The following is a 14,833-nucleotide window of genomic DNA, read 5'->3' as shown; positions in this document are numbered from 1 at the left end:
TCTTAGCAAACAATGTGCAGGATAGAACACTTAAAACCAAATACAGCTAATGTAGTTAGGAACTACAGAGCAAGAGAGCAGCACTTAAAAGTTTGGGCAAGGTCAAAGGCAAAACCTTGTTTCCCTCGCCAAAATATAAAGCATAAATGACTGCAGGTGTGTTGGCAAACTTTGGAAATAAGAAACCTCCAGATACCAAGGGTTGGTAAAACCACATGCCTGTACAGCTTGATCCAAGGACAGACTTTCCTCCAGTTCGGCTGCAACCTGAGACCGGTGCCAGCCAGAAAGCAAATGAACATGGCGTGGAGTCAGTAGTCCCCTTGCGGCTCTCTAGCTGTTAGAACACCATCATTTAGTGTCAGTTACCTTCAAAGGGGCCAACGGCAGCTGAACTAGGATCTTTTCACACATGCTTGGATTTGGCCAGAAAAGCTAGGTGCGGCCACAAAACTTGCCTTTTATCCAGACATAACGGCAGGTAGCAGAAGACATGACAGCTAGGACACATCACAGACTCGTTTGTGACACTGATGGTTTCATGACCGTCCACCAGGAGGAATTAATTTCATCAGTGTGTTCACAGTACTCTAAAGAATTGTCCTTTGTGAAACAAAACTCGGAACAATCCACGGAAAGGGCCTCGGATTGTCTCTTGAGGCTTAAACAGATAGCGGACCATTCACAGAGCTGTTTTTAGAAGCATCCCATGTCATTCCATCCTAGAAAAGCAAGAGCATTGAAGCAAAATAACCAGTGGGATTCGCAAAAGGCAAGATGGAAAGATCCCGGGGTGCCATGAATGTCTCTTCGGAAGCTGGGACATGGCAGTAATCCATTTCAGGTTCTGTAATCCTTTCACTCAGGGTTGGGTGACATCAGTTTGTAAAAAGCCACTGACTATCCCCAAACTGACTCTTATCAAACACGAACAAGTGCCTCCTCGATCCTCTGTAATGCCATGGAGTTAGGAGGAGTCAAGGGCAAAGCCCTAGTTTTCTAGCTGGGGAAAAAATGGGTATGTGTGTAGGATTTGTAATCTCTTAACAGAAGCAATTTATCTTTTTACCTACTGGTTTTGGACTTCTTGAATATGTTTTTAAATGGAGATATTTTATAGATTCGTAAAGACTTACATCTCAATGCAGCGCATGTTCTCTTGAAAGCTCGGCTGATTCCTTCTGCCTTATATAGGATTTAGGACCCCAGAGGCAGTAGATGACCTTCTTTTTTTTTTTTTTCCCAACAAAGCTTATACCTGACTCGGCAGTGGAAGAATCAATGAGGTTAGACTCGCTGCGGCAGGAGGAGATTTCCATTCACAGAAGTAGTGGAGGGCCACGTTTTCATAGGGCGTGGTTCGTTTCAGTCTTAACTTGACGTTCTGTAGAAAAGTACCAGCCTTTAGGGCCAAGGGTGGGATGCCGGTCAGTGGGGTTGCCCTGAATGACGAGGCACGTCCTGTGCTCAGAACCAGCCCCTTGAGCAGCCTGATAGCTGAAGGGGCCACGCAATCTTCTAATTCACTGAAAGTAAGAACCGCACGTTGTTTCATTGATCTCTTCTAATCGCATTTAATAGAGATACGCTAGTTCATGCAGAAGTTCGAAAAAATGAATGTAACGTAGCAGGTCATGCTTATTATTAACGAGACAGTAACCAACGAATGATTTGTGGGCTTCCTCGTGTTCAGTTCCACTTCAAGCTAGTGACTCTACCATCACCACTAGGCTTGGCTTGTCACATCTGAAAAATGGCTCGTGGGGTGAGTGCCTTTTCTCCTCTGAGGACTAGCAAGGACTGTTAATGTTCAAAGTACTGTTGCCCAGAGTAGCCTTTTAAAGTGCTAAGAGCTTGTGTTTTGTCAGACAACTTTTCGTAACTAGGTATTTTTTTCTCCTCTGGTGAGACCCTTGTTCCTTATTTTTTTTCATGTTTCATGCCACTGAAACAAAGAACATTATGAGTTTGTAATGGAAAGCAGTTGTGCTTGTTTTGAAAACAAATCTTCATTTCTTCTGCCATTCGATAATTTTTCTTTACAGAGATTTTTGGGCATGAAAACAATTTGCTTCCCAGTAACCAGACATAAAAAAAATAAATTACGGAATACAGCATGTGCAATTTTTTGGGGGGGGTGGGGTGGATAATAGAACCGGTGCTAAGTCACTTCTATCTAATATTTTGTCTGGTTTTGTTTGTTTGCTAAATACCATCATGGGGCTAGAAGTAAGTAAAAATACTGGTTTCATGTTTACGTTCTGTACAACTTTGGATTTTTATATGTGTTGTGGTAATGCGTTTTAGATTTGAATAAACCTTTTGTGTGTGTGTGTGTGTGTGTGTAGGCCTTAAATGAGGAAGAGAACAATTTATCCTGTACTTTTCAGTGGAATGAGTGGCTTAGTAAGAAATGAAATAGAACCGAAAATATTGTGATCCCTTTCTATTAATTAACATTGTTCTTCTTCATTGTGCTGTTCTTTAAGTGGTGCAAGAGTATTTTCTCATCTTTTTTCTATGACCTATTAAGTAAGTAAGGGCCTGAACTTTAAACTCTGTCTTTTTAAATAGGTGTTTTCTTGTGTTTCCCTTGTATGTGCTGCTAATAGTGCTTCAAGAAAACTAAAAACCTGTTGATGTCTTTTTGTTCAATTTGTTTGAATTTCTCAGGTAGAAAGCCACATAACCTGGTAATTTTGAAAGTAAGAACCAAATAAATGTATTTTTATTTGTTGCGAGACTGTCTAAAACGTTTTAAATAAATGCTAATAATTCCACGGGGTGGGGGGTGAGTTTCTACTTGTAGTAAGCTGCTTTGCATTCCTGATGCCAACCCTTTGTCTCATTTGCATTGTTAGAGAAATAGTACATATTTAATTTTCAGATATATTAAAAATAAAATGGTCAAGGTGACTAGAGCCTGTTCATTTGCCACGCACGCTGGCTAGGATGTCCCACATCTCCAGCATTTTCCATGAAAATAGACACACACATCCGGTTTTGATATGGCCTCTACATGACTTTTCCCTCCACGATGCCGAGGTCTGGGAACGGACTATGTCAGAGCTCATGCACCTGGAGATCACGGTTTTATCCTCATTTTGGATAAATTGAAATAACGGTATTTGGACTGAAGACTATACTCCCTTCGGCAAAGGTTTCATCAATAATCTTAGAAGGCAGCGAAATGGGCCCAGTGGCCTTTCCCTTCACCCCTGTAGCACCTGGTGGAGGTGTTCGAGTTCTACAGTCTCCTGATGTCAGCGAAGGTGTGGGGTGGGGCGGGGGTTCTAGTCAGAGAAGCTAAGGGTTTCACTGCTTGGTCCCTGATCAGTCCAGAGTTACTGCGTTTTGACGTGACGCGCGCAGCAAGCTGCCTCCTAGTGTTCTATAAGAAAGGCTGTACCTTAGTTCCATCTGGTTCCCTTACAACTGAAAGGGTCCTTGTTGGCGGGGAAGGCAGGATGGTCGCAGAGTGCTCTCCAAAACAGCAAGGGCTGTCCTGATGCTTGTTCTAGATCTTGGATTAGCCTCTTTGGCCCTCTGAGGTAGTAAGGTGAATGTGGCATGCACAGCCAGATTTGGGAGGTATGCAAACCATGGAGAGAACACAGTGCCTCTGTGGGGGGGGGGGTGCTGGATAGAAGTAGGAGAACAAACCCGTGGGGTTCACCTGCCACCACCCCCGCTGGCTGGGTGCCTGTAACCACCACGCCCCCCCCATCTTAAATGGTGCCTTTTATGTAATGTGGTTTCTCAATATGCCGGCTAGATTTGAAAAGTTTTTAGACCCAAGTCCTGCCTTACTGTAATATCGTTTTACGTGTAATCGATACAATGTTGATTTCACTCTGAATGGCGGGGAGTTGGGCTATTTGAGATCGAAGCTTTAACCAGGCTCTGGATGGTTTCCTCTTGGCATCAAACCTGTTTTAACTCAGAAAAAGGAGTAGCCCAATCTTTGCATCTGAATGAGATTTCAGGCTGCAAGGTGGCCCAGCCTCTGTCTTCCACCCCTTCCCCGGAAGCACACGGTGTAACAGGATACTTGGCACGAAAGGGGAAACTTGATTAGTTGAATGAAACCTAGTGGGGGTGGGGACAGGGCCCTTTTAAAAACAGAAAGAGGCAACGGTTCGGGAACATAAAAAGCAGAAAGCTGCGAGCCCTCTCCGGGTCGGAGTACATCCCCTTGTAAGAAAACTTGATGGAGGGATGTCTTCAGCTCAGGTCATGATCTCAGAGTCTTGGGATGGAGTCCTACATCTGGCTTTCTGCTCAGCAGGGAGCCTGCCTCTGCCTCTGCCCTCCCCCTGCTTGTGTGCCTTTTCTCTCTCTCAAATAAACAAAATCTTTAAAAAAAAAAAACAAAACTCTGCCGATTTGAACATTAGAATGGCAAAACACTAATATTCTGAGAAGTTGTGCTGACACAACGAACTGCATACGCAAATCTGACCTTTTGACAGGAGGCGAATTAACTTTGCTAGCATATAAGAATTTCCGAATGCCTTCCTGATCAGATGGTATCTGAAAACAGAAACAGCCAAACCTGCCAAGGCACTTTTAATGTCCTTAGTAAAGTTAGCCCTTGATAACCTTGCTATGGACCTCAAGGAAGAGGTGGCTTTGAGTTTAGAAAGTTCTGATTTAAGGGGCAGAGATTGACAAGTCACAAAAATAAATTCACTAACTTCTTAAAAATGACAGTTTGCACATTTTTATGAGTGCAGTTTAGCTAATCTCAACTCACTGTTTTTAAAAAATATTTATTTACTTGAGAGCCTGCACGTGGAGGGGAGGGGCAGAGGGCGAGGCAGGCTCCCCGCTGAGCAGGGAGCCCAGCGCAGCACCATCCCAGGACCCTGGGATCAGGACCTGAGCCCTAGGCAGACACTTAATGACTGAGCCACCCAGGCGTCTCAGTTCACCATTTCTTAACAGGACAAGCTTGTATTTGGTTTGTGGTATGAGGCCTCTGAAGTTTTGCCCCTTTACTGGTTTCTTTTGGAATACACACACACACACACACACACACACGAAGCTGAGTATTAAGCTAAAATAAAATGATTGAATCTGGTTTCTTAGGTTAAGGTTTAAAGAACATTAAAGGGTTTAAAAACCCACCACGCTGTACTGGGTAAAACCATTTTTTATTAACTGACCAAAGCACTTCATTTTGTTTTCTGATTTGAGGTAAAACCATTAAACACAGTTCACAAGAAAATACAAGGACTATTCAACTACAATTACAAGAGTTTGAAACCTCACTAGTTCATATAATACTTTTACAAATTCATACAACTGTACAGTCTACTTAAGCGAAGTTTATTGTTAACCAAAAGACCAATATCAAAGACCTAGACACTTGGCCTACTTCTCTTGCAGTGGCTATGGTTTTGTAACAGAAGAATAACTGTTACCTTAAGGAATATACTTTAAAAAACCCCTTGGCTAGTGATATATACTTTCTTCACTCCTGGGGGGTGGCGGGGGAGGGTATGAAGGCTCTCCGGAGAGTAAAGGCATACCCTCCCACTCCCGGCAAACTGTGAAATCACTCTTGTCCCACCGTGAACGTGGGGATGGGGGAGATAGTTCTATGTTTTTTCCTGTATTTAAGTTTCTCGGCAAGCCAGTGGATTTCTTCCAAAGCTTTCTTTTGAATGTTCAGATCCTGTTTTAAGCCTTACTGTACATTGCTGTGTTAGTGGAGGCATCTGAGTGTCCAGAGGACAAAAAGAATGATGTAGTCTACAAACACAGTGAATGTATTTTTCCCGACCAGGCCCAGCTTTGAGATTTCTTTTTTTTTTTTTTAATTTTTTTTTTTTTCTGGGCAGCTCTCTTTTGTCAATACCAAAGAGGCTTTGGAACACTGCAGATTTGCTTTAGAGGTAGATAAAACAGAAATCATGCAGTTAAGTCAATTGAGAAATAAGGGATTTGCTATCTTGAGGACATGGGGACAAGAAGTTGATCCTTGGTTCTCAGGGCTAGGACTTTGCCCAGTTAACTTGTTTTTTCTTAAACCTGTTTGGGGGAAATACCCAAGTCTTACCTGTGTCGCTCAAGGAAAAAAAACCAATTTAAAAGCAGCTGGCACTAACCACAGACAGAAGGGGAGAGTCCTGATGTTTGGTTACAGCACTGCAGTTCACGGTCTGGATTTGTGACACACAAACACGCCATGCACTTAAAAGACGGAAGAGTTAATTGGTTCAGTGTCACTAGTGATGTTAATTACAAAAACTTAACAGCAAGTTCGAAACTGCTCTAAATATTGAAATCACCATGTTTTAAAGACAGACTGGAATGTTACAAATGATTCTGCAAAATACAAAAATAGATATGCTTCCACTGGTTGCTTTAATCATTTTTCTGAGCATTCCCGTCTTTTGGTTCTTCCTCATCAGAGTACACAGTGGGCTCCTCCCCCTCCTTCAGCAGTTTGCCCACATGATGATACTTGACTGGAGGGAGAGAAGAAAACACAAATGAGCACTGTCATGCTTCACCTGAAAGCATCCGCTGCAGGCCTGCGGGCTGGGCTTCCCGAAAAGCTGTCAATCGCCCGGGACTCCCCCCATCCCCCAACCGTCCTCGCCAACGGGGAGTTAAGAATTAAGAGTTTCGTTTGGAAGAAACAGTGAACAGGTAGCGATTTCGGGCACGGAGTAGGCAAGGGAAGGTCCAAGTGAGTCATGTCTGTGTGCAGGGGGGCGGTGAGAAGAGCAAGGGCTCCGGAGGAGTTGTTAGGGGGACTTCTGAACACCTGACAAAGGCGGCTGTGTGTTGGACAATGCACGGAAGGACCTGAGGCAAGAGGGGGTTCCAGAAAATGACAATGCCATGTACAAAGGCAGGCCGGTGAGGCCAAACAGATCTGGGGAGCAAGCTGACAGCGACAGGGTGGGAGTGAGGGTGGAGAAGCCAGTGTAGCATAAAGGTTGTGGAAAGCCAGCCTGAAGAGTCTGGACTTGATCCTATAGGTCGCAAGGGTTTAAGACAAAGGAAGCCAGTGCTCTGGCATACACGGGGTGGCAGGGGCGTTACCGGGCGGATTCTGGCAAGGAGAGCAGGTGCAGGCTGCCCAGGAGGCCAGCGGGTAGGTCTGCGTGTGAAGGAACAAGAGCCGGTACTGGGGTGTCCATGGGAACGGAAAGGCGAGGGTATGAGCTACTTTAAAGGAAAACTGGAAGCGTGAGTTAAGTTAAAACTGGAGCTCCCACGGACCGACCCGGGGACTCTGGAGACGGAGACCCTCGGCAGGGGTGGGGTGGGGAGGGCACGCGACAGGAAATCCAAGGCAAGGGCTGGACAAGTCAGGTTACTGCTGGCAAGAAACAGGTCCCTGGAAAGCTCTGAGAAGGAGCAGCCCAGTGGAATCGTGGGGCTGGAAACGGCAGCAGGAGTTAAGGAGGTGCGGGGAGGAAAGGAAGCAGCGGTTCGGGGCGAGCACTGCGCAGGCAGCTGATGGTGGGGGGAAGGGGTGAGGAGTCTGGTGGACGGAGGAAAGCAGGAGACCCCTGTCTTTTTTCCCCGACTCAAGGAAAAAGCTATGCATAGCAGTTAAAGCGAGTGGTTAAGGAGGCAGGAGAGCACGGGAGGAAACAGATCTGAGAGCACAGACCACAAACCCAGCCATCGAAAAGAACAACACCTTGCCATTCGCAATGACGCGGGTAGAACTACAGGGTACTAGGCTAAGCGAAATCAGTCAGAGAAAGACGAATACCACGTGATTTCTTATGTGCAATTTAAGAAACAAAACAGGTGGACATAGGGGAAGGGGAGGACAAATAAAATAAGGCGAAAACAGGGAGGCCAAGTGTAAGAGACTCTGAACTGCAAAGAACAAACTGACAGCTGCTGGAGGGGAACCGGGCGGGGAGCATGAAGGAGGGCACGTGATGGGGTGAGCACTCGGTAAGGTGCAGCTGATGAACCACTGAACTCTACCTCTGAAACTACTGTACTACGGTACAGGTCAACTAAACTGAATTGAAATAAAACATTTTTCAAAAAGAGGTGAGAAGGCGCAGAGCCAACAGACTGGCCCCCCCACCCCCAGCCGGCTGGCTGCATTCTTGGGGCCCACCTAATGCGGGGTTAATCCTATCGCTGTCCCAGGCCAAAAGAGTCTCCCCTTTCTGCGTATGGGTAGGAATTAGAGAGGAGTAACTAACCCGTCTAACCAGGTAGCCAGACCTGCTTTTGTGCAAAATAATCACCGAGAACAATGGGAACTTCCCTATTGGAACATGTTATAAAAGGTCCCCAGGGTGCTCGGGACCGCACAACAAACACAGGGCAGGCAGCGCCGGGCAACCTGCTTTAAGGGGCTCCACGCCAGGCTTGAGTGGAGCTCAAAGGGCACCATGGGATCTGGGGGTGTCTTGGTTTAAGGGGAAGAATGTTCTGACCCAGGCTTCACCTCCTTGACAAAGGCAAGCTCTAGAAGAGAGAGCTGTGTAAGTTAGAAATTACAACGGGCTGGTCCCACACAGAAGAATCTGTATTTACAAAGGCATCCTTAGGATACCCCCCACCAAAAAAAATCAGGGGTGATGTTAGGTAGCTGAATTATGTTTTTGAAGTAAAAAGACCTGCCTCTAGACTTGAAAGCTCTACTTCTGTCTGCTTGGGACCCAGAACCTAAAGGTGGAACCGCAGCTGGCTAATGATCAACCCAGAAACTCTGAAGTCAGCAGTATTTTCAAAGAAGATGGTGGGGTTTAGCCAAAAGAGTCAGTAATATTTAACTGGCTATAGAGAAGAGCAAATAGAGAAGATGCACTGTAAAATAACAAATCTGTAAGCACGGGTCATGGTCTTTATATACCATCAAAGCTGGGAAAGATTAGTCAAATTCTTAGTGCAGCGTCACTAAAGTGGTCATTAGACACTTCGCTTTCACCAAAGCCAATTCCTCAAGCCTCAAGGTTGGAACTTAACCCCCATCCTCATTCCCCTCCTCCTCCCAAAGACCTCAGCCTTGGAGCATAAGCCGGGAAACAAGGGGCTCCTTTTTTCTTCTCTTTTTAAAAATGCAGACACCATTGTTGCTGGGCAGATTATAAGCATCATTTGTAGATGAGGCCTATAGTTAGGCTCAGTTAGATTCAGAGAGAAGCTGTTTGGTAGCAGAACACAAGTCTCCCATTCTTCAATGGAAATGTGGGCTGCTTTTAAAACAACAAGACTTCTGCCAGTCCCTCTCTCTGTACCCTACAGAGCCTTTCCCCTACACACCAAGCACCAAATCCTAGTGTGGAATCCAGGCGAAACTGTCGAAAGACTTAAAGAACAGAAACCCAAGTTCCCATAGAGAACTCGCTCAAAATTGGAGGCAAGCACAGCAAGTGACTCAGCATTGCTGCAATTACTCCAAGCCATGAACTTGATCCGTCCAAGATTCAGGAGCCTATCAAAATGCTCCCCAGTTTCAGGCTGCTTAGTAATAACTATTGTACTGCTGTGAATCCCATTACTGGTAGAAATTTGATCCAGGCACAATTTGTTAAAAAATGCTTACAAGTGAACTGAGAGTCCCAGTCACTCAGGGTCTCCTGCTGGGCAGGAGTGAGGTCAGAAAGGTCATCGTACTCGTCCTTCAGTGCTTCCTTATCCAGGCAAAACGTGGCAAGGCCCCGGGATGCATCTCTTCCAGCAAAGACCCCGTATGGCCCCTCTTAAAAAACAAACAAAACCAAAGACCAATTCTTTATTAGACAGTCAATTTCTCCGTGGTTCATACCCAGAAAATGGCTTCCTTCCCCATCAACAAAGACCACCCCCTTTGGCAGTGTCAAATTCCGTGTGGAAACCAGAAGTGATGTTGATGCTTTCCCCATTATGTGATGGATCCCAAAGGACCTGTTGTCATCAGACTCTTACGAATCAATATGCTATACGTTATCATCTGTTTCCTGTAATTCTCAAATAGCTAATAAAACGAGCCACAAATGATTATCTGCTGGGGTGGGATGCGGGGTGGGGTGGTGGGAAATCATCCAAGATAATACTGAATCCAAGGGTCAGAATTCACTGAGGATGTTGAACCCAGAGCCTGTCTCGGCTCTAGGCATTTGGGCTATATCAGTGAAAGTTATGGCTCCTTAAGATAGTAGGTACTGAGGCATAAATGAAAACACTTCCTTATGAAATGATACTGATATGTTTAAATGAGTCAAAAGTATCTCGTAGTGATCTTTGGTTGTGAGACTGTGTTAAACATGTGGCATCTGTAGCAGTAATCATTTGATAAGAGTGGTCCAGAAATCTATCCCCATGTTAACATCATCAAAACTGTCAGTAAAGGGGTGCCTGGGTGGCTCAGTGGGTTAAAGCCTCTGCCTTCGGCTCAGGTCATGATCTCAGGGTCCTGGGATCGAGCCCCATATCGGGCTCTCTGCTCAGCGGGGAGCCTGCTTCCTCCTCTCTCTCTGCCTGCCACTCTGCCTACTTGTGCTCTCTGTCTGTCAGAAAAATAAAATCTTAAAAAAAAAACCAAACTGTCAGTAAAGAGGTAGCAGAGGAGATCAGCTCCATCACTCCGGTGAGTGTGAAGACTCAAAACACTTTAGACTTTCATGGGGGGGGAAAAAAAAGACTGAATCAATATCCCCAAATCCCCAAACAACTTTATAATTTATATAAAACATTAGAATCCCATTATATATAATATTATACTGAACTTTTGTCTAAGAGAGTGGTGAATTATTCTGTAGGTACTTAAAGCGGATGTGTAGACTTATTTAAATATTGCACAAGTAAAGGAAAAGAAGCCAGTGTACTTTCAACTGTGTGCTGTTCCCCCCAGGTAGACTGGGTAGCAACTCTGACATTAAAGTTTGTAGGTAACCATAATGCCAAGTATGACATCAAGTTTCAATACGGCCTGATCACTGGAAACCTCAATCCCCTAGGAATTTTTTTTTTAACAAATTACACAAAATGTATGATCAACTTTTTTTTTAAAGATTTTATTTATTTATTTGAGAGACAGAGATCACAAGTAGGCAGAGAGGCAGGCAGAGAGAGAGGAGGAAGCAGGCTCCCCGCTGAGCAGAGAACCCGATGAGGGGCTCGATCCCAGGACCCTGAGATCATGACCTGAGCTGAAGGCAGAGGCTTTAACCCACTGAGCCACCCAGGTGCCCCTGTATGATCAACTTTTAAATGCAAATAAGGTTCGAAAGAAAACCGGTTGCTTGCGATCTTCATGGTATGCTATCGAGTCTAAAGAAGGTTAAAAAAAAAAAAAGAACCCATCTCACGGTTGTCACAAATGTGTGTGTATATAAATAGATATACTTCTAGTGGACATGGTAGCATCTAGTACTTGAAACCAGGCCAATTGTTCTGGTTTGGACTGTGCTACTCTGGAGATTATGGTCACAGAACACTAAAAAATGGCTCAAGGGGAGCACTAAACGTCTTTGGAGAATAGAGATTATTCACCAGAATGTATCTTCACTAGAATGTAAGCTCCATGAGCACAGATGTGTGTCTGTTTTGCTCACAGCTGTATACCCAGTATCCACAAAAGCGCCGTGCTTGGAATGATGGGCACCGGAATGAGTAATTTTTAAGAATCCTCTATAATATGAACGATCATTTGCACGTGATGTCACATATTCACGGGCTCACGGGATGATACCACAGGTCAGAGACTGAGGAGATCGCACGATGGGGGGCCATCCTTAGCATTTTTCAGAGGGACAACTAAGGCCCAGAGAGGGAACAATGCTTTGCACCAGGTCACACAGCTAGTCAGTAATCCAACCAGGATTAGAACTCAGGTCGCCTGACTCCCCGGAGTTTTGTGTTTCTGTGCACAGGCCTGCATTCCTCACAATGACTTTGCAAATTACAATCCTAGGATGTTACCCCACGCACAGGGTTGAAGTCCTTGATGGAGTAGCTCGGAGGGACAGCTATTTACAGGATTATGTAAAGTGGAAGTGACAGGGGAAGTGACAACAACCAAGGTGTGGTTCCCACATTCTTTGGACAGTTACATGGCCTACAGAAAGTAGGTCTTCTAAATCAGCCACAAGGAAAAACCGGTAAGGGGGACCAGTTCCTGAAGAACCTTCACCCATCTGATTTTGATTAGTTGGGCTGGGCGGGTAAAACAAAGCAGGAGCGAAGATGACAGAGATCACAGCCTTCTATCCTTTTCACTCTCTCCAGACCAGTAGGGAAGAGGGCCCTCAATATGGACACACTCCCTGAGCTCCTTGTTTTTAGGAGTCCGTATTAGAGGAGCTAAAATCTCTTCCTCCCCCTCTCCGGAATAGTCTACGGGGCGCGACTTTCCAAACCCTGCCGCTTCTCAAATGCGCCTGGGGGGCGCTGCTTAAAATGCAGATTGCTGGACCTCCCCCACAGAGCCTCCTCCACCGTGGCTGCGATTAAGCCGGGAATCGGTGTTTTTTTTCTCCAGCGCATCAGGTGATTCTGATCCGCAACCAGGCTTAGAAAGCCTCATCCATAAGGCCCTCCAAGCCTGCCCCCCTCCAACGGCTCAGCAGTCATCCACCCTCATTTCCCCTCTGCTTGGCTCTTCCTGAAATCCCCACACCCAGCAGCCCTCACAGCCCTACCCCTTTTGTTTCCCAGGATCCTCCCACTTCTCCCTCCCTCCATTTTTAATTTTTTTTTTTTTTTTTTGGCTTCTAGTCCTTTCTCTCCCGCTATAGATTAAAATGCTCTATTACCTTCTCATCTCGCCACGTTCCCATAGTCCGCTACGTTAAGCCTCCTCCCTCCCTCCATCAGCTCGCCCCCTCTCCCCCCACCGAGCCTCCCCGTTCACCTTCCAGCTTTTCTGTCGGCCACACACAGCACGCGCACACACATACCAAACACATGCCACACACATACCTGACACATGCCACATTCCGAGCGCGCGCACGCACGCACACTCGCGCCGGGCCAGCCACAGCCACGGACTACGCACTCACACACCGCCCGCGGGCACGCACTCGGCTGCTACCTGCCGCTCATCCCACCCCCGCTCTCGCGCTCCCACACCTTCACACACACCGCGGCCCCTCCCGGCGGCAGCGGCCTTCGCCTCCTCTCCCAGGCTGGACCTGCCCCCCCTCGCCCCCGCTTCCCTCGAGACACCCTCGTTTCCCTTCTCCAGCCCGACACCAACCCCTCCTTCGAGGAACCCCCCAAACCCCATGCCCTCGAAGCTCCCTCAACACTGCGCGCGGCCGTGCCCCCTCTTCCAGGCCGGCGAGCTCGCCCACCCCTCAGGGCCCCCTCCAGCAGCCGCCCCCCCCTCCAGCCCGGGCGCTCCAGCCTCCTCTCCGTCCCCCCCACCCGCCCATCCCGGCGCTGGCGGCGTCCCCCACCGGCCGCAGCCCTTCTAGAGCGCGCCTCGTCCATTGCCTCCGGGGGGCCGCCATTCCTCTCCTCCGGGGTGGCCCGCTCCCCCCTCGCCTTCCCCCGGCCCCAGCCCCGGGCCAGGGCCCCTTCTTTTGTCTCCGCGTCCCCTGGGCGGCCGCAGTTACCGGGCCCGTAGAACTTGCGACCTTTGGTCACGTCGAACACCTTGCCGTTGATGGCCATGAGTATGCGCGGGTCCTGGACGCCGTCGAAGCGCCGCAGCTCCGCAGGGGTGAAGTCGCGCCGCTTAAGGCGGGGCAGCGGGGGCGGTTCGTCGTCGTCGCTGTCGTTGCTGGCCGCCGGCTGGTCCCCGCGCACGATCTTGTACAGCAGGAACACGCAGAGGCCGAGCAGCAGCAGGTTGAGCGGCGACGTGAAAATCTCGTGCAGCAGCCCGCCACTCTCCAGCTCGCTCGGGTCGGCGCCGGTCGCCGCCACATCCTCGGCAGCCATGATCTCTGGAGCAAAGGTTGGGCCGGGCTAGGGAGGGCTCCGGAACTGGCGGCTTTCTCCTCCCTCTCAGCGAGCTAGTGGCGCGCGGGGCTCCGCGGACAACGACTAGCCAGCGGAGGAGGCGGGGCGGGGCGGGGCCTGGGCGGAGCCTCCAGGCCCCGCCTCCCCCGCTGCCACCCGGGCGCAGCGCGGGGTCCGACTCCGGCCCCCCACCCGGCCTCCGGACGGTCCTTCCCCTCCCCCCGGCCCCCGGCCGGATCCCGCCTCCCCTGCGGCGGCGGGAGCAGCCCCCGCCTCGGCCCTACCTCCGAGGCCGCGGCCCCAGCCTCACGCCATCCCAGCTCCAGCCTCTAGCTGAGCGCGACGCGGCGCGCACCCCTCCTCCGCACCCTCCCGGGCTTCTTGCACCGGGACCCGCTCCGAGAGCCTCGGCTCTGCAGACCTCTGGCCGAGGCCCGCTCGGCCACCTGATGCGCGCCACGCACGACTCCATTCCTCTTGCTTAGCTTCTCCCTCGCCTTCCATTCTGAAGCCTCACCTTTCCCCGCCCATAGCCCCGGGACCGCGAGGCTCCCTTGGGGGAACAGCAAGGAAACTCTCTCCACCTTGGAGGCCCAGACTACCCATTTCCACCTTGGGAACCCGCTTTCACTCTCCTTAACGACCTTCTCCAATCCTCCCCGCTAGAGGCTGTGGTGTAGACACCCCCGTGTAGCTCAAGTCCGTCCACAGCCACCCCTCCCCCGCCCACGCCTGACACCTCTCCCAATATTTGGGGGAGACAGATCTGCTTGCCGGATCAAATTGGTTCATTGTCGGAAATCTAAACCCTTTCGCAATCACAGATTTGCTCAGTCCCAACGCATCAGCAAGCAACTCTGTTGTTGCGCCTTTTTTTTCCTTTTTCTTTTTTGGCTCAGAATAATGACCGAAGTTTCTTTGTTGGCAGTGTTCTTTTATTTGTAGTCTG

The 14,833-nt window shown here is 48.5% G+C and overlaps 1 protein-coding gene across 2 annotated transcripts; it reads right to left on the bottom strand.

Moving 5' to 3' along the window:
- Positions 1–5,137: 5,137 nt before the first annotated feature.
- On the bottom strand, positions 5,138–13,971 carry LOC111157251 (progesterone receptor membrane component 1). 2 transcript variants are annotated; one of them, XM_022518526.1, is made up of 3 exons: positions 13,536–13,971; positions 9,542–9,697; positions 5,138–6,476 (listed from the first exon to the last, which is right to left on the bottom strand). In XM_022518526.1, exons 1-3 carry the CDS (start codon positions 13,861–13,863, stop codon positions 6,373–6,375), a joined length of 588 nt encoding a protein of 195 aa, XP_022374234.1. In that variant the 5' UTR covers positions 13,864–13,971; the 3' UTR covers positions 5,138–6,372. The 2 variants fall into 2 exon arrangements, with proteins under 2 accessions (XP_022374234.1, XP_022374235.1); XM_022518527.1 differs by lacking the exon at positions 9,542–9,697 and having other exon boundaries at positions 13,536–13,935.
- Between the last annotated feature and the right edge of the window lie 862 nt (positions 13,972–14,833).

The sequence above is a fragment of the Enhydra lutris genome, unplaced genomic scaffold (assembly GCF_002288905.1).
Source record: "Enhydra lutris kenyoni isolate GAN:26980312 unplaced genomic scaffold, ASM228890v2 scaffoldscaffold53, whole genome shotgun sequence".
In the NCBI taxonomy this organism is placed as follows: Eukaryota; Metazoa; Chordata; class Mammalia; order Carnivora; family Mustelidae; genus Enhydra; species Enhydra lutris.
This window is presented reverse-complemented; position numbering and strand designations above follow the sequence as displayed.